Here is a 26,874-nt window from a genome sequence, read left to right on the forward strand (position 1 = left end):
ATCTTCAGCTGAATTATTCTCAAACTTCATTCCATAAATTCACATATAAAAAGTCTTAAGCACTTGTCTTCCCAGTGCACCAAAGTGCTCGGGGCTGGTGTACTGCGAAGACCCAGAGGGATCGGGTGGAAAGGGAGGTGGGAGGGGGGATCAGGATGGGGAATACATGTAAATCCATGGCTGATTCATGTCAATGTATGGCAAAAACCACTACAATACTGTAAAGGAATTAGCCTCCAACTAATAAAAATAAATGAAAAAAAAAAAGTCTTAAGATAATTATACTACAAATGTGCTCTAACTTCACCAAAACCATGTATTACTTATCTCCTGTTGCATTTGGAACTTCAATTTATACTGGGCATGTTATATGACATCTCTGTATTTCAGTGCCCACAATCTTAAAATGAGGATGACAAACCCCACCCTCAGGAGGTTGTTTTGTGAATTAAATGAGTGAACACATGTAAAACAATCAGAGTAGTATATGGCCCAGAGCAAATATTATTTTGCATGCAACAGTACATGCTATAAAACATATCATGAAGTAAAACTAATAACATTTCTCAAACTCAATATGAATATTTGGTTTGTTTTTTTTTTTTAATTAGTTGGAGGCTAATTACTTCACAACATTTCAGTGGGTTTTGTCATACATTGATATGAATCAGCCATAGGGTTACACGTATTCCCCATCCCGATCCCCCCTCCCACCTCCCTCTCCACCCGATTCCTCTGGGTCTTCCCAGTGCACCAGGCCCGAGCACTTGTCTCATGCATCCCACCTGGGCTGGTGATCTGTTTCACCATAGATAATATACATGTTGTTCTTTCGAAACATCCCACCCTCACCTTCTCCCACAGAGTTCAAAAGTCTGTTCTGTACTTCTGTGTCTGTTTTTCTGTTTTGCATATAGGGTTATCGTTACCATCTTTCTAAATTCCATATATATGTGATAGTATGCTGTAATGTTCTTTATCTTTCTGGCTTACTTCACTCTGTATAATGGGCAAAAAGTTTTTTTTTTATATAAAACTCGGAAAAAACTGAAGACTAGAAGCCTTTTAAAAGCATTTCCAAATCAACTTTTTCTTGTTGTTGGAAATTAGACAGCTTCTTGCCTTTTTATTCCCCATTCCTAACACTGACTTCAAACTGAAACAGACAATTAAAATGGAGGATGAGGAGAAAGGATCCATATAATACATTTAGCCTGTGAGGCAACAAAAAATATTAAAATGGCCATATTATAAAATTTTATTTCTAGGCACAAACCAAAGCTATCTCAATCAAACAAAGAAATACAACTTTCCATAAAAACTGACTTTTTTGAAGGGAGGGATAGAGTTTCTCATTAACATTGTAAGGAATAGAATTAGACCTTTAAAGTCCCTTCTAGCTCCAAAAGTCTTTGACTATATGAATACAGGAAGCCTTAGAGAGCAAAAACTGGGAATTAGAAATACAGCAAAGATAGTACTTTTAGTGGAGTAAATAGAGCTTGATGTAAAGATACGTTTCTAATCCTTTCTATTTTCTAAAACAAGAACATATATATTTCTGCTGGAATAGTTTTTGGTCAAGCACTGTTAAAAGTCTCAAACTCCTCCTATTTTTTTTTAACATTTATAGAGGAGAAAGGACTATGCTGCTGCTGCTAAGTCACGTCAGTCGTGTCCAACTCTGTGTGATCCCATAGACGAATCAAATCATAATAAACAGAACTTTAGAGGAAGAAGAAACAGTGAAAACTTATTTAACTCATGCCAAATAATCTTAAAGTCATTTCTAAAAGTAATTTTTGTAAAAATCAAAATCATGACAAAAGATAATCAACAGAAGATATACCTATGTTTTGTAGAATTTCAACAAGTTTTTCTCTTTTTGAGTACTGGCCAACTTGAAGAATGGTCTGCTGAACATCTGTACATGTGCCACCCACTTGTCCAACGGCAACAAACAAATAATTTGACTTTAAAAACTTCCCAGCCAACCTTGAAAGACAAAAGAGTATTCCATAACTTATTCTGTTCTATTAATACTAATAATATTCACTGAATTTCTGCAAGTGTTACTTCAACATTTATAAGCCAGATTATAACTTTTATAAGCCAGATTATAACAGTCATAATAAGAGATGGTAAATATTACATCATCCAAGTATTACGTTCAAATATCATTGTAAAATGTTAGCATTTTTCAAAACATTTATTACAAATGAAAAAGTCTGTGTCAAATGATGGGTAAGTAATTTCAACTGGAAGCCCCGAACACATGAAACTATACAAAATGTGTACACAACAATAATAAAAATATGCCAAACTATCAGACTACAACAAGAGGAATTTTTTAATTAAAGATTAAAATGCAAACCTACAGCAAAAATTCTGTTCTTCATTCATCACCTTCATATATGTTATTTAAAAGAGCTGTTTCCCTGAAAATATGAGCTGTTAAATTCGTATACTCCAAATGAACTATAATATTCTGAGCAAACCAGATCGTAAGTCAATGCTTTTCACATCATGACACAGAAGATGATAATACCTGTAGAGCATAACTGGTGAAAAAAACGAGACCAGGTGAACAGACCAGGGGCTAGGCCACACCAAGCTGCAGATGCTCTCCCCAAAGTTTGAGGGTATCAGCATCCTGACACACACACGACTCACAGATAATATATCATGAAGAAGCCCTGCTTTAGATCACAGAAACATGGGGTGGGGAGAAGTGGAATTGCCAATTACAGAGCAAGTTTGGGAGGAAAAAGAGGAGGTCATGGAGCAGTCCTCCTCTCTCCTACATAGCGATTTCTTACTTTCTAGTCATCTTCTAGCATATCAAGAAAATAGCTCAAACTCTGCAGATCTAGAATCTTAATAAATCACTGCTGCTTCTTTTTCATCTGCTCTCTTACCATAAAAGAAAAACTTCTTGTTCATACACTACTTCTAGAGTCAAGAACCCTTTCATCCAGGCGCAAACCTTGACATTATCTGAAATTCTTAATTATCAATCATCCTTTACACTCATTAAAATATATACTGAGTGCCTCATGTGAGGTATATGTGGTATAAGGTACTGTGTGTATAAAGATGAATATGATGGTCTCTGCCTGTGTTGCTCATATCAAACAGCATAAATATAGCTATATAAAAGCAATGACTATAATTTAAAAATATTTTATTAAGTTTAATATTTACATGTTTTAATTATTCAATGCTTTACTACAGTAAGTTAGTGCTACAATAGTTAACATTGATTGGACCTTACTATATTACAAGAAAACTGCAAAGTGTTTTAAATAGTTTCTTTCAAAAGACAGAGGGTTCCTTTACAAGACGGGCAGGAAATGGATGAAATGATGTCTATTAATTCATGTCATGAATTAATGTCTACTGATTCATGTCAATGTAAGGCAAAAACCACTACAATATTGTAAAGTAATTAGCCTCCAACGAATAAAAATAAATGGAAAAAAGCTAAAAAAATAAAAAGAACCATTAAAAATAATTTAAAAAAATAAACCTTTTTTAAAGTTTTTTTTTTTTTTTAAAAAAAAGAGTCTTCAAGTTTAAAGCTTGATCTAAGGAAGCAGCAAGCAAGAACATGAAATAGGGATGACTAAGGAAAAGCATTCTATGCAGAAGCAAAGAAGAAATAAGGATAAATAATGAAGAGGAACAGAATTTGGCTTGCGTAGCCAATAGAAAATACTCTAAATAAACCAGAAAAACATCATTCCAAGGAATAAAGTGGCAAATGAGGCAAAAATTGTCACATATAGAAGTATTTAAAAGTTGGTTAGCCTGTGGAAATGGAAAGACATGGGAGAATTTATTTTAAATAAATGGCTATAAAATCAGACTTAGTTTTGCAATTTTAACAGCCCAAAAGTCAAACTACAGACGTATTAGAAAGCTACTATCAATGAGCAGAGGGGAACTGAAAAGGACCTAAAATAAGGTGGTAAACAGAGAAGAAACTAACAAATTTGCAATATTTTAGAGATAACTGCCAAGTTGAATACTTTTGAAGAGCAGAGTTAAAGGAATATGAGGGAGGAATCAACATGCTTCAAAGGACTTTGGTTTCGAAAGACCTCGAAGCCAACAAGGAAAACTGGAAAGATAAAAACAGGGCGTTGAAGAAGAGGTTCAATTTTGTACCTGACGAACATGAGTTACTGGTAATTCATCGAAGAGGAAAAATAATCCTGAAGAGTTAAATCTAAAAGTCTGAAGCCGAGGAGAGAGATTAAGCATACAGGTAATAAACAGGCTGTTTTTTTTTAAATATTAACTTATACAAGTTCTTCATGTATTTTGAATATTAACCCCTCATTGAACATATTGTTTACAAATATCTTCTCCCAATCAGTACACTGTCTTTGGGTTTCTTCATGATTTCTTTCATAGCGTAAGACGAACAACCCAATTTTTTTTAAATGGGCAGAGGTCCTGAATAGACATTTTCCCAAATAAGATGTACAGATGGCCAATAGGCACATGAAAAAATGCTCAGTAACACTAATCATCAGGGAAATGCAAATCAAAACTACAATGAGATATCACCGCACACCTGTCAGAATGGCTATTATCAAAAAGACAAGAAATAACGAGGGTTGGCAAGATGTGGAGAAAAGAGAATCCACATGCACTGATGGTGGGAGCGTAAACTGATACAGCCACTATAGAAAACAGAATGGGCATTTTTCAAAAAATTCAAAATAAAACTACCTTAGGAAGCAATTCCACTACTGAGTAGATATCTGAAGAAAATGAAATCACTAAAATGAAAAGATACATGTTTCCCAATGTTCATAGCAGCATTATTTACAATAGACAAGATATGAAAACAACCTAAGTGTCCATCAACAGATGAATGGATAAAGAAGATGTGGTACACACACACACAATGGAATATTACTCAGCCATAGAAAATAATGAAAATTTTGCCATCTTCAATAACATGGATGAATCCGGAGGTTAATTATACTTAGTAAAATATGTCAGAAAAAAGCAAATACTGTGTGGTTTCACTTGTAAGTGGAATCTAAAAAATAAAACGAAGTGACAAACATAACAAAACAAACAGACTCAGATATTGAGAATAAACCAATGGTCACCCAAAGGGAGGGGGCCAGGAGAGTAGTAAAAGAGGTGAAACGGACTGAGTTACAAACTATGCGGTATAAAATAAGTTACAAAGACAGAATGTACAGCATAAGGAACATACTTCACATTTTATAACTTTGTATGGAATATATTTTATAAAATATTAAATTACTAAGTTGTACACTTGAAACTAATATAATATTGTAAATCAACTGTACTTCAATCAAAAATTACAGGTATAAGTTTGGGAGTGCATACAGGTAGAAATGCAAGCCAAGGATATGGATGCCACAATGGTTCAGGGAATATGCAGAATGTGAAAAATGGACTTCAGATGGAATAATAGGCAATTTATAACATTTAAAAGCAGATAGTAAAGCAATCATTCGGTAGGAACCAAAGATCTTTATGGAGTATGTGGGTCTGGGAACCAAGGGATACAAGCTAGAGTGGCCCATTTACCATCACTCCCAGTGACCCACATGGGAAATTGTGCTCACTGCACCAACTATAAGTATTGGAGGTCTTGGTTCCCAAAGGGAGAACAGTTCCACCAGAGAAAACAGGAGTTTTACTGAACTGTATAAGCTAGACCTGCTGTGTGGGTACTTCAGGTTCCCTCTTGCTAAGGGATTAGCAGGCAGAAAGAAGAGTCACCATTCTAGCAGGAATACGTCATGCGAACCTCAGAACTCACAGACCACACAGTGTATATATGATACTCAGGTATCTGTCAACAATTAGTACATACATTTTCTAACACAAGTTCAATTCCCCCAAACTCTATAATTTGGGGTCGAAGAGGGGGCACCACCATAAAAATAATTTCATTTAGTAAGCACTTACTAAATCCTGGCGAGGTGCTACGTGCTCTCATTTTCTCACTCACACAACCACATACACTCTAATAAAGTGTGATGCTAATGCAAAGCCAGGAATTAAGGTAAGAAACAATGAAAAATATAGTAAACTTTTTAGAAATACTTTTACTTTTAAACTATCCATGTTATCATCTCTCAAGAATAAGATATTCACATTGTTTCTCCTGCTGTAAAAGCATTTTAGTACACAGCAGCCACTTCTAAGAAGAAAAAATTTACCTCTGAATTTCTTCTGGAAAAGTCGCACTGAACATAAGGGTCTGACGCTGTTCCTTTGACGGCATTCCTGGGCAGGAAATTAACTTTTTCATCTCTGGTCCAAAACCCATATCCAGCATGCAATCAGCTTCATCCAAAACTAAGTATTTGACTTGTCTGAGACCAATCTTTTAGGATATTTTCAAGGGTTAGAGCAGAGAATGCATACTAGTTAGTACAGTAGTTGATATATTAAATGAAAATATTCTCATCAAGTCTAACTATTAATATATTCTCAAAGATGAAGATTAGAAATCAATGCATACAATGATGAGACCACTGTTATGGTTAGCTAGTAGTATTAGTGTTCATTTCATTTCTCAATTTTGTCTTATAAAACATTTCATAAAACTGAAAGAAACCAAAACATTTAGATCAGTATTACACAATAGACCTTTCTGTAATTACTTAAATATTCTATATCTTCAGTATTAGCCAGGGGCCATACGCAGCTATTAAGCACTTGAAATGTAGTTAGTGTGCCTGAAGAATGAACTTTTAGTTTTATATCAGTTAAAATGTAAATATCCACACGTAGCTAGTGACTACTGTATTGGACAGCACATATCTAGATTATATCATCTGATCAAGTCAGGCTATTTAGTGTAAGAAATAAAATTTCTTAACAGCATGACATTATCAAATGGCCTATAACTGACAAATTTATTTCTAATGCCTTTAAACCCTTAATAAATCCCCGATTCTCTAACCACTCAGCAACAAATGGAAAACTTTTCTTACCTATCATGAATATTTAGTGCTAAAAACAGAAGCACATATTTGCAAAAAGAAAACAAGTGATTTTGTTACCCTATGGAAGATGGGAAACAAGGTGGGAAATCAAGGTGAATTTCTCTGGATACTCTTAATAAGTACCATAAGAAAAATTCCTTTCTGCAGAAAGAGCATATTTTTAATAATCCCTTTAAAGAACAGCCTTAAAAAGCAAATCAGGGTCATGAAAGTGAACTGAAAATACTGATACAGAGATGTAATAATGTGGTATGTGAATACTGAAAATAAATCGCCCTAAAATCGCTCTCCAAAGACAGAAACTTAACAATCCTGGATAATATCACTCTCACACTTAAAACAGGAGACACAATTACTGATACCACAAAGGTTTTCTTCCAGGGAAAAAAAAAATGATTTCCTCAAGACATATACGAAACTAGAAAAAAGCACTGACTTCATTTTTCTCCCAGTAGAGTGGGTCTAGGATATGGATTCTGGATTCAGATCCAGATTCTAACCCTATCACTTACTAGAGCTAACTTAGAGATTAAAATAAATTACATAATCTCACTAAAAGTTTGTTTTCCCGAGTATAAAATGGAAAATACTATTTACCTATTTGTATTAAAAGAAAGCATTCAAGGAATCAGATGGGAGCCTAATATACAAATGGTGCTGTAATGAACATACATGTCTTTACACAAGTTTCTCTCTTTCCCAAACAAAACAATTACTAGTCAATCTCACAACACTGTATCCCTCTAGAGCTTACCTTTTCTTTGCCTATGATATCCATCAGTCTCCCAGGAGTAGCACATAATATATTACAGCCTTGTACTATTTGTCGAATTGAATGCCTCAACTGGGTTCCCCCATATGTGACAACTGCTCTTACGCAAGTCCTATTGACAATAAAAATAAATGTCATTTTCTAGTTGCTTGAAAATTAGTCATTTGTTTTTAATGAGATGTAAAATGAAACCCATGAAGAAAAAGCTAATACATTCAACATTCTTTTACAATTCTTCCCAGAAAGTTGAAAAGCTGAGGGAAAAAATATTTGCAACCTGCCTGACAGAGCTCTTCAAAAACAGTGATAAACACAACCAACACCCATACAACAGGCCAACAACATGAACAAATGTTCATTAAAAATACAGACGGTTTTTAAACACTTTAAGTTCAATATTACTTTTTAAATCAATAAAGCAAAACAAATGAAGTCTAACAAAATTTTCCCTTAAGTGTGATAATGCCATGTCAGCCAGTGTAGGGAAACTGGCACTCAGGGGGATAAACTGATATAATCTCTTTCACAATTTTAGTCTCTCTTAAAATTTTAAAACTTATTTTTCCCAAGAAATTCACATATAGGAATTTTCCCTTCAGATATATCCCCACAAAGGGGTAAAGATGACTGTGTAATATATTCACTGCTAACATGATTTTTAGTATCAAAAGACTGAAAATTATCTAACAATAAAAAACAGAATTATAGGCCTTCCGTACAAAGAACACTGAGCATCTATAAAGATGAGTACAGTTCTATAGTAAGTGTTAGCTCCAACATATACCATTTTTTTTTAAAGGATGGCAACCAAGCTTAGTATGCTAAGATTTGTTGAGAGGAGGATTAAAGTGCATACATGTGCACCAGCTCTTTCTATACTATTTCACATAAAACCATAATAGTGTGTAAACTTTGAAGAGGAGGATTAAAGATAGACAGTTAGACACTTCTCAGTTTTTTGCCACAAAAATGTTCCAACAAATATCCACATACTAATACACATTTTGTACATACATATTATCTGAAATATCATTATTGTTTTTTAAAAGAAAACTTTTATCTTTTACTTGATTTAAAAGCTCGAAGAGCAACACAGTACATGGGGGTCAGTAAGAAATAAACACTGGTATAAGCAATGTACATCTACTTCTTACAAAAAAAGATCTGTCAAGCTTGACATTAAAAGAATTTTAATAATTTTAGTTTTTTCTCCTCTAATTTCAAATAAACTGATTTATACAAATTAAAAGCTGAAGGTTCTAGATCAAAAGCTCTAAAGAACTGTACAGGAAAAGACTAATATACCAACAGATAAATGGGTAGACAACAAATGGATAATTCACAGGGAAAATGTACAAAGCATTCAAAAAGTAGTTCAACCTCTCAATAACCAAATAGATGAAAACATGAAGATAGCTGTAGTGATTTTAAAATGTGTACACAAATTCTTCAATACACCTTCCTTTAAATATAGATCCTAACTCCCTCCTCCAAAGATGTGTGCAAAGCTGGCTTCATAGGTATAGAACCTGTGCTGTAATACAGAGTCCTATGCTTAAAAAAGACCTGAACTTGGTTTAATATTCTATTTGCTGCTTTAAAATTCTTCATAATTTTTTAACAAAGGACCTTGTACTTTCATTTTGGGCTAGTTCTCGCAAATTATATAGCCAGTCCTGACGATGAGCTAGATTTAGTGACCTGTTTAGTAAGGAACAGAGTACAGCAAAAGTGACTGCAACTGTCTTACAAAAGTCACAGAAACCTCCTCCTTGCTCTTTCTCACCGACCCTTCAATCTAAGTGAAGCCAGCTGTCACTTCCTAGAGACAACCATTCTTACAGAGAGATCCAATAAAGCCAGATGACTGTAATTCTGGATGACATCTTGTCTGCAACCTCTTGAGATGCCAAGCCAGAAACACCCAGCTAAACTGCTCCTCAATTCCTAACCCTCAGAAACTGTAAATAATATGCATTGTTTTGAGCAACTAGGTTTTAAGGTAAGCAGCAACAGATAACTAATCCAATACCAAATAGTGGCAAAGTGTATAGTGAAGCTGGCATTTTCAAATACTGCTGGTAGAATGCAAGCTTTAAAATAACTTCATATTTTGAACATTAAATCTATAGAAACAACTTAAACCTCCCAAATAGAGAAATAAAATACAAACACATGGACAATCTTACAGTCATTAAAAATTACGTCTGACTGTTAAATAAGCAGTTATCCATTTTATGAAGTTACGGGTTAAAGGAGAGAAAACTATTAGGAACACCATAAACTCATGTTTAAACATATACTTAAACACTACCAGAAAACACATGAATATGTACACGGTCTTATCGTTCTACTTCTATCACCATCTGATTTTTAATAAGCATTTTAAAAAATAGATTCTATAAACAAGATTATGAAAAAGTCAACTTCAGTCAGGTAACACCACATTAAATTATATGACTGCATTCTTACTCATGTACTGAGTTCCTCCCCAAATAAATACAATAATCCTCTAAAGAAAAAAACTTGTTTGTGAGTGGCATTCCAGATGTACTTACCCAAAAGAAAATTTTCTGGCTTCCGAATAGATCTGACTGATCAACTCTCGAGTTGGTGCTACAATAATACACTCTGGTTCCTGCAGTTCTTTAGAACGACTGGCGGTTATTCCATCACGCATCATATGAGCCAAAATTGGCAAGAGAAAAGCTGCCTAGAAGTTAAATTGCATAACTTACAAATTTATAGGGCATCATCCTTTTCCCTATGGCAACCTATTCCTCATGTCTTTATATCCCTTAGCTGCTTCTTTCATCTTTTTGATAAATTTAAAATGCAAAAGGGAAATAATATTTATTTCAATGGGTATCTAATACTTTGGTCGTCATTCTCATATTATACAATATAAAATGTTTGATAAAGTTAATCTATCTTATGAAACTATCTTTTGTGCTTTTTAAAAAACAAACACAACCAAAGATTCTACATAAACAAACATTAACTTATTTTGAGAGGTAAATGAGGAATGTAGCATTTAGTATAAATGATTCCTTTTGAGGTAGAAATAAAATCAGAATGCATGACAAAAGTGGTCCACAAAACAGAGCAAAAATTGGGAAAGCAGTCATTTGATTTACTAAACATATCACCCTCATAAATGTTACATATGGCAAGAGAAACTTTGTGCTACAGTTTTCTTATTAAATAAGACACTAAAATCTACCTCCAAAACCACATGTAAGTCACACATTAGCTGCTATATGGTACAGCTTATTTTCACTTATTTTCCTTTCAACGCTACTATGGAGAATTTTTAAGACTAATATAGTATGAAGCAAGACTAGGATCCTGGAAATGACAGTCTTTAATGCTCATCTCATGGAACCCTATTTAATTCACAAATCTCACAGTTTAGTCCTAAGACCAACTTGGTCCCATCAGAGATCTTTTAGAATTAGCATAACCAGAGGTCACTTCGTACTAAGGACCAGGTACAGTACATAGACAACAACAGTACATACAGCTATTTCTCATTCTCTTGACTCCAAAACTGTATCAGCTATTACACTGTTGTTGTTAGTCGCTAACTCGTGTCCAACTCTTTTTGACCCCATGGACTGCAGTACGTCAGGCTGCTTTACTGTCTCTCGGAGTTTGCTCAAACTCATGTCCACTGAGTTGGTGATGCCATCCAACCATCTCATCCTCTGTCACCCCCTTCTCCTCCTGCCTTAATCTTTCCCAGCATCAGGGTCTTTTCCAATGAGGTGGCTCTTCACATCAGGTAGCCAAAGTATTGGCGCTTCAGCATCAGTCCTTGCAGTGAATATTCAGGACTAATTTCTTTTAGGATCGATTGCTTTGATCTCCGTGCTGTCCAAGGGACTCTCAAGAGCCTCCTCCAGCACCACAGTTTGAAAGCATCAATTCTTCGGCTTTCAGCCTTCTTTAAGGCTCTCACATCCATACATGACTATTGGAAAAATCTTAGCTTTGACTGTAAGGACCTCTGTAAGCAAAGTGGTAAATTTCTGCTTTTTAAAATGCTGTCTAGGTTTGTCATAGCTTTTCTTCCAAGGAGGAAGTGTCTTTTAATTTCGTGGCTGTAGTCACCGTCCACAGTGATTCTGGAGCCCAAGATAATAAAATCTGTCACTGTTTCCACTTTTTGTTTTCCATCTATTTGCCATGAAGTGATGGGAAAAACTTTACATTACATAAATTATTTTTCCCATGCTCTTATAATCAAAGGTCTCATAACCTTTGGTGCTTTGACTCTCAGGTATTAAGTATTATGTCCCACAGAAGGAGCTGAATACACTTATAAACATCTATGAACTGCAAAACACTACTCTAGAAATAGTTCAAAATTCTTTCGTCAAAAGTACACAAACTTCAATAAAACCAGCAATCAGAGACAAAAACATGAGTATTTATGACAGTTCACTAAAATCATCTACTTGGGAAGAACCAAAGTTCAAAAAGTGACAGTTTGAATACTGGGCTAAATACATGTAGGGAAGTGACTTACAGTCTTTCCAGAGCCTGTCTGAGCACAAGCCATCAAATCTCGTCCTCTTAGTATAATAGGAATACTGTATTTTTGCACAGGAGTAAGCTTAGTATAACCAGCTTTAGCAATGTTGTTATTCAATATCCAACAAAGATTAGCTTCTTCAAAAGTCTAGAAAAAATCAGGGGGCAGTGGTTAAATGCCATGTATCATACACTAGTCATGCCATAAACATATTCCATTTGAATTAGTTTCAAGTTGTTAATTCTACTTTATATCATACATATGCCCCCATTCAAAAGTAATATCTAGAACCTCTATGCGACTACTTGATAGAATTAAGGAATATTCCATATAGACAATGGCTCTAAAACCTTTTTCAGCCCCCTTAAAACCTGTGAGATACAAATAACTCTGATTAATAAAAATGGTTCATTATCAACAGGGAACTCTGGGCTCCCCGATTCCTTAGAAAATCACTCCCCTAAGATGCACTTTCTCACATACGTAGAAAGCAGAAATACTGAATCTTTAGGAAAAGTATCCTTTTTAATAAATTTAAATCAAGTTTCCATCCTAGTTTGAGGAGGTGGGGAGGAAATATAGTACCCTCCCTTTCAACACAGCAATGAATTATAATGTAGATGTTAGATATGATTCTAAATTTCTCATTAAATACTAAAGATGAAGTTTTTGTATTCTTTAATATCAACTTAAAGAAATGTTCCAAATTTTTAAAAAACAAAGTTTGTCTCACAGTCATTACAGAGACAATTATTACACTGACCAGAATTGCTGGTGGTGGATCATGTCCAGATACTTCTACAAGAATAGTATCATATTTGTCAAAGTTTATGCCTGTCTGATAATGTGCAAAGATGGAGTCCTCATCTTCAGGTGGAGGAGGTGGTATGTAGGTCACTTTTCGACCTCGGAATTGAAAAGAAAATTTACATTATAAGGATTAAGATAAAAATAAAAGAGAAAACAGACAAAAACCAACAAACTCAAATTCAAAACAACATGCAAATTCCTGGGCTTCGCTGGTGGCTCACTGGTAAAGAATCCACCTGCCAATGCAGGAAATACGAGTTCAATTCCTGCCCCAGGAAAATCTCACATGCCACAGAGCAACTAAGCCCATGCGCAGCCTGTGCGCTAGAGCCCAGGAGCTGCAACTACTGAGCCTACGTATCACAACTACTGAGGCCCGTGCACCTTAGAGCCCATGCTCTGCATCAAGAAAAGCCACCACAATGAGAAGACCACAGCTAGAGAGGAGCCCTCAGTCTCCGCAACTAGAGAAAAGCCTGTGCAGCAACGAAGACCCAGCACAGCCAAGAGTAAGTAAATAAAATTACCAAAAAAGGTCCCAAGGTTTACCATTAAAGTTTTTACTTCAAACTTTTTAAAGTTATCTCTTTAAATATTCTGCATTTGTATATATATACACGAATGTAATATACATTTATGTGGATCACACAAAAATTAATATACCCTTAGTGTCACCACTTTCTCCTCCTTTAGCTCCTGACTTCCAAGAATCTTAAAAGGAATCAAACGAAAACAAGACAAATGTTTTTTAAAATCGAGGGGTAAAACAATACTCACTATAAAAATCAAATACCTTATCTAAAGTAAAACTTACTTTTTCCAGAGCCTGTAATTACTTCTTCATTTAAACCTTTGTAACCACCTATTAAAGAAATACACAGTGACAGCCAGTCAATATACAAGACTGTGTATATCTTTATTTTTGTTGCTTGTTTTCAAAGAGAAAAAGTTCTAAACATGGATGGTCCCTTCAAACAAATAATATTTTGAGACAATTAAGATAAATAGAATCCTGAATATTTTAAGTTCCCATAGCATTCAAAATGCTGACTTTATGCAGATTACAATGTTATAACATATTAGTATCTCCCTGTTTAAGCTGTTATGTCTCTTTCCTATTCCTACATTCCTCAACAAAGGAATGTATTTTCTAAGAGGAACTACAAGTCCATCTCTGCTTAGTCCATATAGGTTCTATGATTTGCTAGGACTCAGAATACAGTCAAAGCTATGGCTGTGACTTATTACATAGAAAAGATATGAAGCAAAATGAGCAAAGGAAAGAAGGGTATGGAGAAAAGGCCAGAGAAGACCAGGTGCAAGCTTTTAAGAGTCACTCCCACTGGGGTCATACAGGACGAGTTGTGACAACATGCTGAAAATGTTTACCAGAGCAATTTAGAGATTCAATATCCAGGGTTCTTATGAGGGGCTGATAAAGCAGGCAGGCACCTTCTGCCTGGCATGTACCAAATTTCCCAACTCCCAGAAGAAAAGGGGGTATTCATCATAAACCACATTGTTTTGCAAACCATTTAGGTACAGTGGACCACTCACACTGGTTAAGGGTGTTGAGACCCCTCCCCAAATCCAAGTTCCCAGAAGCCAGGGAAGGGTCTTGTAAGAAGGACTTTCCAAGAAGACCAGTCAGGTCTACCATGTTAACTCTTTTCCACACACTACCTTTCTGGTTTCTAGACAAGGAGTCACTGACTGTGCCACTTTCAGGTACTAACACAGAAAGAATCAGGACTGTACTAGCTTTGAAAGGCTAACACATAGATAGCACTTTTATATGCGCACTCTCTAATTTTCTTGTCCTGCATGTCCACAGGTCTTCAAACCCCTTTTCAAACAAGATCTAAGAATTTGTATAAAATATGGTTTAGCCATTCATAATCTTTTTCTACACTGGAGAAACCAAGAATCTGAAAGAGTGAAGCAGGGAAAAGTGGTTCAAGCGAACTGCCACTCTGAATGCTCTCAGACTAAAAATGATCACAGAATTTTTCAGAGATATTAAACAAGCTTTCTTGTTTTCCTAGTCTGGAAAATATTTTAACTTTTATATGAAGTTTAAGCATTTTTAACTCTGAGATTTTTTTTAATAGTATCAAATTATCTATACTGAACTTTCTTTTTCCCCTACACCAAGCTAACTATCTCATAAGAAAGATTATTTTAATATAAGAATCTGTAAACACAGATTACATCTCAGTCTTTAACATTTGCATGGTAACTCCCATTTTATGGTTATGTTATTTATTAAGCAGTTATTTACTGATGAATTTTAGGTGACTTTCAGTTTTCACGTATTACACATGAAGCTTAAGTGAACATCCTTTTACACGCACTGAGCATATACACCTACAGTATATAATGGAACTGCTGGATTAAAGAGTAGTAGTAAACAACTGGCTTCCCCTGGAGAAGGAAATGACAACCCACTCCAGTATTCTTGCCTGGAAAATCCCATGGACAGATGAGCCTGGTGGGCTATAGTCCACAGGGTTGCAAGAGTCAGACACAACACAGCGACTAAACAACAAAAGTAAACAACTTCTCCAAACTGGCCGTGCAAATGTATACTCCTCAAAATGTGTATAAAAGCACCAACAGTTACCTTTACCTTCAAAAATTAAACTTGGATTACAGTCATTTTACCCACTTACAGGTAAACCAAATAAGAACTCACCTCGTCCACTTCTACGACCTCTTCTGCTTTGGAAAGTGTCACCATTACCTGTAAGGCATTGTTTTACAGAAATATTCAGAGGAAACACAGCTCCTCTTCAAGCACGTAAAATATATAGCTATTTCTTTTCAAATACTGAGTAATTTCTCAGGATTCCTAGACCCTTAACCCACCCATCTCCTAATTCTATGTTTAACGAAAACCGTTTTCTCGTCTGAACATTTTGTTTAAACACTTCGTTTTTTAGGGCAATTTCAGGTTCACAGAAACATTAAGAGGAAAATGCAGAGACTTTCCAGATACTTCCAGTCCTCACACCTGCATACTCCACACCCCCCTGACATAATCAACGCTCCCCACAAGAGAGGTATTTTGTTACAGTTGATAAACCTATACTGGCACATCACAATCACCCAAAGTCCATGGTTTACATTACAGCTCATTCATGGTACTGTACAGTGTTTTTTATGTTTGCAAAAATGTATCATGGCATGTCTCCATCATTATAGTATCATACACAGTAACTTGACTACCCGAAAAATTCTCAGTGCTCTGTCTGTTCATCCCTTCCCTGACCCCTAGCAACCACGCAATTTTTTTCAGCCCTCTTCTTACAGTTTTGCCTTTTACAGAATGTCATACAGAGTTGGAATCATACAGTATACTGTCTTTTCAGATTGGCTTCTTTCACTCAGTAGCACATATTTAGAGCTTCCCCAGTGGCTCAGCAGTAAAGAATCTGCCTGCAATGCAGGAGTCACAGGAGACGCAGGTTCAATCCCTGGGTTGGCAAGATCCCCTGGAGGAGGGCATGGCAACCCACTATAACATTCCTGCCTAGAGAATCCCATGGACAGAGGAGCCTGGTGAGCTATAGTCCATGGGGTTGCAAAGAATCTGACACAACTGAAGTGACTTAGCATGCATGCAGTACGCATTTAAGGCTCCTCCATGTCTTTTCAGGCTTGATGTAGCTCATTTCTTTTTAATACCACAGTTCATTTAACTACTTTTAAACATTTCATCAACAGGATGCTTCTTGTTTTTCCCCACTTTCTCATCAAATTCCCTCAGAATCCTTTCTTTGAAACCAAAGGAAACTTCATTTTCCTTCTTCTAATTAAAAGTATAATTTATATCTCAAATTAACTGGTAGATAAGAAAGAGGGAATAATTCTCAGAGCACAAATGTTATAAGGGAGGAAAAATTGTCCATTTTCTTTTTGCCTACAAATCTACAAAGCAGAGATAATCATGAACCAATCTAATATACTTAAAAATATATATTAGGTTCAATAATCCTAGAGCTAAAAGCAAATGTGAATGATTAATATTCAGTAGTAAATTCAATTTCTCACCTGCACCACTTAATGCTGATCTTCTAGAACCAAAAATGCCACCAGAGCGCTGGGTCCTCTCATCTTGTTCATATTCGCTCTCTAGATTTACAGATTAAAAATTTAGATTATGTTACTTTTAAAAACTTTTAAGTCATGCAGTAAACAGAAAAAAATCAATTTATGGTGCCATAAGTTAAAAAGATGCAGGATAAAATAATTTAAATTTAACAGGAATCATAGTGGTTTTGAAGTATCACACAGAAGGATCTTTCCATAAATTATTTCCTTCAATTATACATTACTTTCTCAAAATTTTATTAAAATTATCTTATAAAAGTAGTCAGGGCTAATACTGCACCAAAATATGATATAAGCAAGTTAAATTACCTTTGAAAAACAGCACTGTTGCTGCCCCTCAAAATTTCACATTACATAATCTTAGTGCTTATTCTCCAGAATAGCATCCCTTCGTACCCACTGCACTCAAATCAAACTTTATCAGTCTTAAACAGCAACTCTGTGGATCTCTTCACTTTTTAAAAAGTGACAATTCACGAATCTGCTACATATCTATTAAATCGTTATATCAATTTACGTTTTTAGTTTCACTATTCTGTTCTCTTCTGTTAAGAGAGACATGCATTCCAAAAGTGACTTCAGGAGACAATATCTTAGCACCAAGGAAAGACGACTGGAAAACTTCAGGTAGAAAGCCACACTGGTATAAGACGGTATAATGGAATCATGAGAATGCCACTTATTTGTAAGGTCAGCCATCTTTATCAAAGCTCTAAAACGCTTCACAGCATGTAATATTAAAGAACTGCATCACATAAACTGTTAGAAAGTTCACATATTCTCATTTAATCTATAAGGAATTACATATGTCTACAAAATAATATTTTGCATAGCATAAGTGATTATGTACCTACCAGCCATTATACTAAACCGTTCTCATAAAGTCATAATAATCTTATATGTGATAGGTGTTATTTTTAATCATTTCTTTAATAAATGAAGCACAGTATTTGCAATCCACTACTAACTTGGACTTCCTAGACCAAATCCTCCACGGCAACCTCGGAAACTACCTCTTCCACCTCTTCCGCCTCTTCCACCTCTTCTGGACGATCCTGAAGTTTCTGAATCATTGCCGACTTGATAACCTATAATATTAAAACACAAACACACAAACGACACAAAAACCAACAAAGAAATCTTGGGGACATGGTGGCCAAGTTAATTTAAGCCTTGCATAATTCAACGACTTTAATATTTTAAGTCATCAACAGATAGTTACTAAAGAGAAATGCTGTGTTTGACCTATAACTGTTCAACTTTACCAGTAAATAAATAAAAGCTATGATCTTTTTTTTTTTTTTTTAAATCCACTGTTTGCTTTGCGAACAAAACCTAAAAATGACTAAAAAGAAAAAGTGACACCTATAAACACTGTGGTGTTGGAGAAGACTCTTGAGAGTCCCTTGGACTGCAAGGACTTCAAACCAGTCAATCCTAAAGCAAATAACTCCTGATTATTCATTGGAAGGACTGATGCTGAAGCTGAAACTCCACTATTTTGGCCACCTGATGCGAAGAACTGACTCATTGGAAAAGACCCTGATGCTGGGAAAGATTGAAGATGGGAGGAGAAGGGGATGACAGAGGATAAGATGGCTGGATGGCATCACCGACTCAATGGACATGAGTTTGAACAAGCTATGGGTGTTGGTGATGGACAGGGAAGCCTGGTGTGCTGAGACCACAGGGTCACAGAGAGCCTGAGTGACTGAACTGAACTGAATGTCCTGAAAATATCCATTAGGTCTAACTGTCCTAATATGTCATCTAGGATCTCTGTTGCCTTATTGATTGTCTGTCTGGAAGATTTGTCCACTGACGTCAGTGAAGTGTTCAAGTCTCCTCTATTATTGTATTCCCATCCATTTCTTCCTTTAGGTCTGTTAGTATTTGTTTTCTATATTTCAGTTCAGTTCAGTTGGGCAGTCTTGTCTGACTCTTTGTGACCCCACTGGACTTCCCATCTCTCAGAATTTTCCACAGTTTATTGTGATCCACACAGTCGAAGGCTTTGGCATAGTCAGTAAAGCAGAAATAGATATTTTTCTGGAACTCTCATGCTTTTTCGATGATCCAGCAGATATTGGCAATTTGATCTCTGCTTCCTCTGCCTTTTCTAAAACCAGCTTGAATATCTGGAAGTTCACGGTTCACGTATCGCTGAAGCCTGTCTTAGAGAATTTTGAGCATTACTTTGCTAGCGTGTGAGATGAGTGTAATTGTGCAGTAGTTTGAGCATCCTTTGGTATTGCCTTTCTTTGGGACTGGAATGAAAACTGACCTTTTCCAGTCCTGTGGCCACTGCTGAGTTTTCCAAATTTGCTGGCATGTTGAGTGCAGCACTTTCACAGCATCATCTTCCAGGATTTGAAACAGCTCTACTGGAATTCCATCACCTCCACTAGCTTTGCTCATAGTTAGTGATGCTTCCTAAGGCCCACTTGACTTTGTATTCCAGGATGGCTGGCTCTACACTATCATGATTATCTGGGTCATGATCTTTTTTGTACAGTTCTTCTGTATATTCTTGCCACATCTTCTTAATATTTCTGCTTATGTTAGGTCCATACCATTTCTGTCCTTTATTGAGCCAGTCTTTGCATGAAATATTCCCTTGGTATCTCTAATGTTCTTGAAGAGATGTCTAGTCTTTCCCCTTCTATTGTTTTCCTCTATTTCTTTGCACTGATCACTGAGGAAGGCTTTCTTTCTCTCTTTGCTATTCTGTGGAACTCGCATTCTTTGGAATACCTTATTCTTACTCTATTTTATCTTATTTTATGACTGCAGATAGGATATCTGCCATACATCTACTAACTCAACTGCATGGAAAGCTGTTATCTTCTGTATGCTGATTTCACAATCTAACACATTATGATATTATTTTCAGTGGTTGATAAACTATGTATTCTTTTGGATTTTACAAATATATAATCAAGTCATATGCTGTACTTTCTTGTCAAGGTCCTGTATCTTCAATATCTTTTTTCTGATTGCACTGGCCTTCCACACAACATTAGGTAGCAACGGAAGTGGTGGAGTAGCAGGCAATGATGATGCCCCTCCTGGACTCCTTCATTGGGCCAGTGCACTGTCGCCAGCCCCAGTATGCAACCGGATCATATGTGCATACTCATTTTGAAGAACTGCCCTGGACCAGTGGGAGTGCCTCCATGGGATGCCATGGGAAGGGGTGCCCACCCCATGGAGCAGCCCACAGCCATGTAACCCCATACATTTTCATATGTTCTGTTTGTATAGTCATTCCATTCTAAATATTTCATCATTTCCACATAAATTGCTATTCATAAACTGAGAAATGCAGTTCCCAAAGCACAAGGGTCAGGCATCTGTTATTGATTTCTACTTTTAATGTATTTTAACAAGTACAATATGCACCTTAATAATTACAATATGGTCTACGATATAAATTTTATGATATATCTTGGGCCTTTCCTTTAGCCTTAATAGACTTTCAAATTGTGTATATTTTCTATATGCTGGAAAAGGATTTGTAATTTGGGAATATATCACTTCAAACACAACTATTAAATCAGGCTTAATAACTGATATTCAAATCTTATATTCAAATCTTCTGTAATCTTACTCATTTCTGCTCTATCAGTTTTTGAAAAATTAAATAGTTTAAAATCCTAATGGTGATTAACTGTTTAACTAGGGTTTGCACATTTTTCCTTATTTCAATTTTTGCCCTGTATATTTTAAGACTATGTTGTTAGATTCAAAGCATGTTCAGAACTCTGTCTGCCTTAAGAGTCTATTTTGTCTATTTCTACATCAGCTTTGTTTAATAGTGTACTGATATTTTTTCTCTTTATTCTCAACTCTGCATTGAAATGCTTACATAAAATTACTGATACATGTATTTTTACTCCTATCATCTTATTTCGTGTTTTCTCTTCACTGATTTCTTTCAATGCTTCCTGTTTTCCTTTCTGGCCTTCTATTAAATATCCCCTAAGGCTGTATTCTATTTAATGATCTTACTGACATCCTTCAATGTCACCATGGATACTGAAGCTATTATTAAAATTATTTTCAACCTAATCTCCTTCCTACAAAGTCCTCTCCTCTTTCTACTCTATTTCTTCCACTAGTAAGTTACTTATTTTATTCTTTTTCTGATTACCCCAACTTTTACCATATTTAAGAAACCTTTAATTTCAATCTATTCTCGTTTTTACTAACAAGAACTGACAAAGAACTGTCTTTTCACTTGTTAGAATTTTAGTTCTTTTTATTTCTAAATAACCCTAAATTAATCATCGTTATTACTAGCTCATGCAGTCAATATGCTTTCAATTATACCAATATGCTTACGAATTTTGAAATTTTATTTATTTATTTTGGCTCATCATTGCTTCCTACTTTCTTCCAAAGCTCAGTTTCCTTTTTACTAATATGATTTAATAGTTCTTTCCTCAATCCCCTAAAAGTATTAAACATCAACTTTACCCAAAATATTATTTCTAACACCCAAATTATCTGAAAACAGCAGCTTGGGTTCAGAGTTATTCTCCCTTAGTATTCTGAATTCTACCTTACACTGACCTCTGCCATTACTGAAAAAAATTTATGCTGTTGACCTACTGTTCTTTTATCAGTTCAGTACAGTCTCTCAGTCGTGTCTGACTCTTTGCGACCCGATGGACTGCAGCACACCAGGCTTCCCTGTCCATCACCAACTCCTGAAGCTTACTCAGACTCATGTCTATCGAGTCTGGTGACACCATCCAAACATCTCATCTTCTGTCGTCCCCTTCTCCTCCCACCTTCAATCTTTCCCAGCATCAGGGTCTCTTCCAATGAGTCAGTTCTTCACATCAGGTGGCCAAAGTATCGAAGCTTCAGTTTCAGCATCAGTCCTTCCAATGAATATTTAGGACTGATTTCCTTTAGGATTGACGGGTTTGATCTCCTTGTAGTCCAAGGGACTTTCAAGAGTCGTCTCCAACACCACAGTTCAAAAGCATCAATTCTTCTGAGCTCACTTTTCTTTAATAGTCCAACTCTCACATCCATACATGACTCCTGGAAAAACTGTAACTCTGACTAGGAGGACTTTTGTTGGCAAAGTAATGTCTCTGCTTTTTAATATGCTGTCTGGGTCATAGTTTTTCTTCCAAGGAGCAACCGTCTTTTAATTTCATGGCTGCAGTCACTATCGGCAGTGATTCCAGAACCCAAGAAAATAAAGTCTGCCACTGTTTTCCCCATCTATTTGCCATGAAGTGATGGGACCAGATGCCATGATCTTAGTTTTCTGAATGTTGAGCTTGAAGTCAACTCTTTCACTCTCCTCTTTCACTTTCATCAAGAGGCTATTTAGTTCCTCTTCACTTTCTGCCATAAGGGTGGCGTCATCTGCGTATCTGAGGTTATTGATATTTCTACCAGAAATCTTGATTCCAGCTTACACTTCATCCAGCCCGGCATTTCCCATGATGTACTCTGCCTATTAGTTAAATAAGGAGGGTGACAATATACAGCTTTAAAGTACTCCTTTCCCAATTTGGAACCAGTCTGTTGTTCCACGTCTGGTTTCAACTGTTGCTTCTTGACCTGCAAGCAGATTTCTCAGGAGGCAGGTAAGACGGTCTGGTATTCCCAGCTCTTTAAGAATTTTCCACAATTTGTTGAGATCCACACAGTCAAGGGCTTTGGATTTCCTTTGTGGCTCAGCTGGTAAAGAATCTGCCTTCAATGAAGGAGACCTGGGTTCAATTCCTAGGTTGGGGAGATCCCCTGGAGCAGGGAAAGGCTACCCACTCCAGGATTCTTCCCTGGATAGGTGGATCTGTTTCCTCTGGTGAGTTTTCAAAAATTTTTTTAATCTCTATAGTATTTTTTAAGGGTGTAAATTTGCTTTTATTTACCTTGCTCGACTCTTATACCTCATTCACTCTGGAAAAGTCTCATCTATTATCTTTGAACAGTCTCCTCTCCTTCTGTTCCTATTCTCTCCTCCGGAGATATTTAACTATATGCCAGAATAACAGAGCTTCTTAATCTGTTTTTCATATCTATTAACAGTTTTCATGCTTTACATTTCCGAATTTAGAGAACTTCTACAAATCTACCTTTGGATTCATTTGTTCTATTCATCTGTGTTTAATCTTATTAAATTCAATATGCTTTTAACCACTGAAATCTTTTCTATAAATTCAGTTGCATTCCTTTCCAAATCTACCTTCACCAGTGGACCATCAACAACATAATGCATCAGTACCTCTGGTAGCTATAGCTTAATGATTCTACACACAAATGTCACTTTTCATAATATGACATCAATATTCTTTTAAAGGTAACCTAAGTCCTTCCCATGAACTATATCCTGCATTTTCTAAGGGAGAACTGACAGTTTTGAGCAGCTCTTAAAGATGTCTAGTAACAATCTTTAGAAAAGAATGAATTTATAAATCAATTAGACTTTGATAAAAGAACAGGAAAATTTTTGTCATTTTTTGAAAAATTACTTATCAGTTTAGTGATGTTACTGAAGCGTCAATATACAAAACTACTTTATTTCTTTATACTAACAAACAAAATAAAATTACTAAACAATCTGTATCACTAATATCAGTAAAAATAGCAAAGTAAAGGTCTCCACATGCTGGTACACTAAAGAACAAAATAAATTGTCCAATTAATACTTTCCAAACCGAAAATTAACCTAGGACTTGCATCAACTCAAGCAACATTAACAAAATAAAAAACAACATTAAATGCACTAGTCATAGCAAACACCATCTTCCAACATCACAAGAGATGACTCAACACATGGACATCACTAGATAGTCAACACCGAAACCAGATTGATATTATTCTTTTTAGCCAAAGATGGAGAAGCTCTATACAGTCAACAAAAACAAGACTGGGAGCTGACTGTGGCTCAGATTGAACTCTTTACCGCAAAATTCAGACTTAAATGGAGGAGAGTAGAGAAAACCCCTAAGTCATTCAGTATAACCTAAATCAAATCCCTTACCATTATACAGTGGAAGTGACAAATAGATTCAAGGGATTAGATCTGACAGACAGAGTGCCTGAAGAACTATGGACAAGGTTCATGACATTGTACAGGAGGAAGTGATCAAAACCACCCCTGAGAAAAAGAAATGCAAAAAGGCAAAATGGTTGTCTGAGGAGTCCTTGCAAATAGCTGAGAAAAGAAGTGAAAGGAAACCGAGAAAAGGAAAGATATACCCATCTGAATGCAGAGTTCCAAAGAACAGCGTGGAGAGATAAGAAAGACTTCCTAAGTGAATAATGCAAAGAAACAGAGGAAAACAACAGAATGGGAAAAACTAGAGATCTCTTCAAGAAAATGAGAGAAACCAAGGGGACATTTCATGCAAAGATGGGCACAATAAAGGACAGAAATGATATAGACCTAACAGACGCAGAAGACATTAAGAAGAGGTGGCATGAATACACAGAAGAACACAAAAAACCTCCTAATGACCCGGATAACCACAATGGTGTCATCACTCACCTAGAGCCAGACATCCTGGAATGTGAAGTCAAGTGGGCCTTAGGAAGCATCACTACAAACAAAGCTAGTGGAGGTGACAGGATTCCAGCTGAGCTATTTCAAATCCTAAAGGATGATGCTGTGAAAGTGCTGCACTCAACACGCCAGCAAATTTGGAAAACTCAGCCAGTGGCCACAGGATTGGAAAAGGTCAGTTTTCATTCCAATCCCAAAGAAGGGCAATGCCAAAGAATGTTCAAACTACCATACAATTGCACTAATTTCACGTGCTAGCTAGGTCATGACCAAAATCCTCCAAGCTGGGTTTCAACAATACATCAACCAAGAACCTCCAGATGTTCAAGCTGGATTTAGAAAAGGCAGGGGAACCAGAGGTCAAATTGCCAACAGCTGGTAGATCACAGAAAAAGCAAGAGAATTTCAGAAAAAACATCTACTTCTGCTTCACTGATTACACCAAAGCCTTTGACTGTGTGGATCAGAGCAAACTGTGTAAAATTCTTAAAAGAGACGGGAATACCAGACCATCTTACCTGCCTCCTGAGAAACCTACATGCTGGTCAAGAAGCAACAGTTAGAACTGGCCATGGAACAACAGACTGGTTCAAAACTGGAAAAGGAGTGCATCAGGATGTATATTGTTACCCTGGTTATTTAACTAATGCCATGTTCGTTGACTCATATGCTGGAATCAAGATTGCCGGGAGAAATATCAATAACCTCAGATATGCAGATGACACCACCCTTACGGCAGAAAGCCAAGAGGAACTAAAGAGCCTCTTGATAAAGGTGAAAAAAGGAGAGTAAAAAAGCTGCTTAAAACTCGACATTCAGAAAACGAAAATCATGGCATCCGGTACCATAATTTCATGACAAATAGATGGGGAAACAATGGAAACAGTGAGAAACTTTATTTGGGGGGGTTCTAGAATCACCACAGATGGTGACTGCATCCATGAAATTAAAAGACGATTGCTCCTTGGAAAAAAAGCTATGAGCAACCCAGACAGTGTATTAAAAAGCAGACACATCACTTTGCCGACAAAGGTCCGTCTAGTCAAAGCTATGGTTTTTCCAGTAGTTATATACAGATGTGAGAGTTGGACCAGAAAGAAGGCTGAGCACTGAAGAACTGATGATTTTGAACTGTGGTGCTGGTGAAGACTCTTGACAGTCCCTTGGACTACAAGGAGATCAAACCAGTCGATCCTAAAGGAAATCAATCCTGAATATTCATTGGAAGGACTGATGTTGAAGCTGAATCTCCAAAACTCTGGCCACTTGATGGGGAAGAGCTGACTCATTGGAAAAGACCATGATGCTGGGAAAGATTGAGGGCAGAAGGAGAAGGGGACGACAGAGGATGAGATGGTTGGATGGTATCACCGACTCAATGGACATGAGATTGAGCAAGCTCCTAGAGATGGTAAACTACAGGGAAGCCTGGCATCCTGCACTCCTTGGGATCGCAAAGAGTCAGGCACAACTGACCAACTGAACAACAACAACAAAACAGTAATGTTTATTAAAAACAAAATATTAAAAATAGAAAATATTTCTTAAAATAGGCTGATCCTCACTAAGAGCTGTGATTTTTATGGCATATTTTAACTTATCCCAGTCAATTCCCTGACAATTCCTCTTCTAAACATATACCCAAAAAATGCAAGAACAGTGACTCAAACAGATAATTGTTTATGAATATTCAGAGAAGCATTATACACAACAGACAAAAGTAGTTAGAAACCCAAGGGTACATCAACTTTTGAATGGATTTTTATTTATATATATATTTTTTCATTTAATTTTATTAGTTGGAGCCTAATTACTTTACAATATTGTAACGGTTTTTGCCATATTTTGACAGGAAACAGCCATGGAGTTACATGTGTTCCCCATCCTGAATCCCCCTCCCGCCTCCCTCCCCATCATATCCCTCTGGGTCATGCCAGTGCACCATCCCCAAGCACTTGTCTCATGCATCCCACCTGGACTGACGATCTGTTTCACACTTGATAATATACATGTTTTGATGCTGTTCTCTCAGATCATCCCACCCTCGCCTTCTCCTATAGAGTCCAAAAGTCTGTTCTATACATCTGTGTCTCTTTTT

The 26,874-nt window shown here is 36.3% G+C and overlaps 1 protein-coding gene across 8 annotated transcripts in view; it reads right to left on the reverse strand.

Moving 5' to 3' along the window:
• The window catches only part of LOC122689685 (probable ATP-dependent RNA helicase DDX4), a 727,334-nt gene that overhangs the window by 9,153 nt on the left and 691,307 nt on the right, over positions 1-26,874 (reverse strand). For all 8 annotated transcript variants that reach the window (XM_043896317.1, XM_043896316.1, XM_043896318.1 and 5 more), the window contains 11 exons: positions 18,211-18,330; positions 17,183-17,263; positions 15,825-15,872; positions 13,944-13,991; positions 13,793-13,840; positions 13,083-13,225; positions 12,314-12,466; positions 10,341-10,495; positions 7,765-7,894; positions 6,219-6,385; positions 1,850-1,995 (listed from right to left, as the gene is read on the reverse strand). In XM_043896317.1, coding sequence (XP_043752252.1) covers positions 1,850-1,995; positions 6,219-6,385; positions 7,765-7,894; positions 10,341-10,495; positions 12,314-12,466; positions 13,083-13,225; positions 13,793-13,840; positions 13,944-13,991; positions 15,825-15,872; positions 17,183-17,263; positions 18,211-18,330 — 1,239 coding nt within the window. The remainder of the gene's footprint in view (positions 1-1,849; positions 1,996-6,218; positions 6,386-7,764; positions 7,895-10,340; positions 10,496-12,313; positions 12,467-13,082; positions 13,226-13,792; positions 13,841-13,943; positions 13,992-15,824; positions 15,873-17,182; positions 17,264-18,210; positions 18,331-26,874) is intronic.

This window comes from Cervus elaphus, chromosome X, assembly GCF_910594005.1.
Source record: "Cervus elaphus chromosome X, mCerEla1.1, whole genome shotgun sequence".
Classification (NCBI taxonomy): Eukaryota; Metazoa; Chordata; class Mammalia; order Artiodactyla; family Cervidae; genus Cervus; species Cervus elaphus.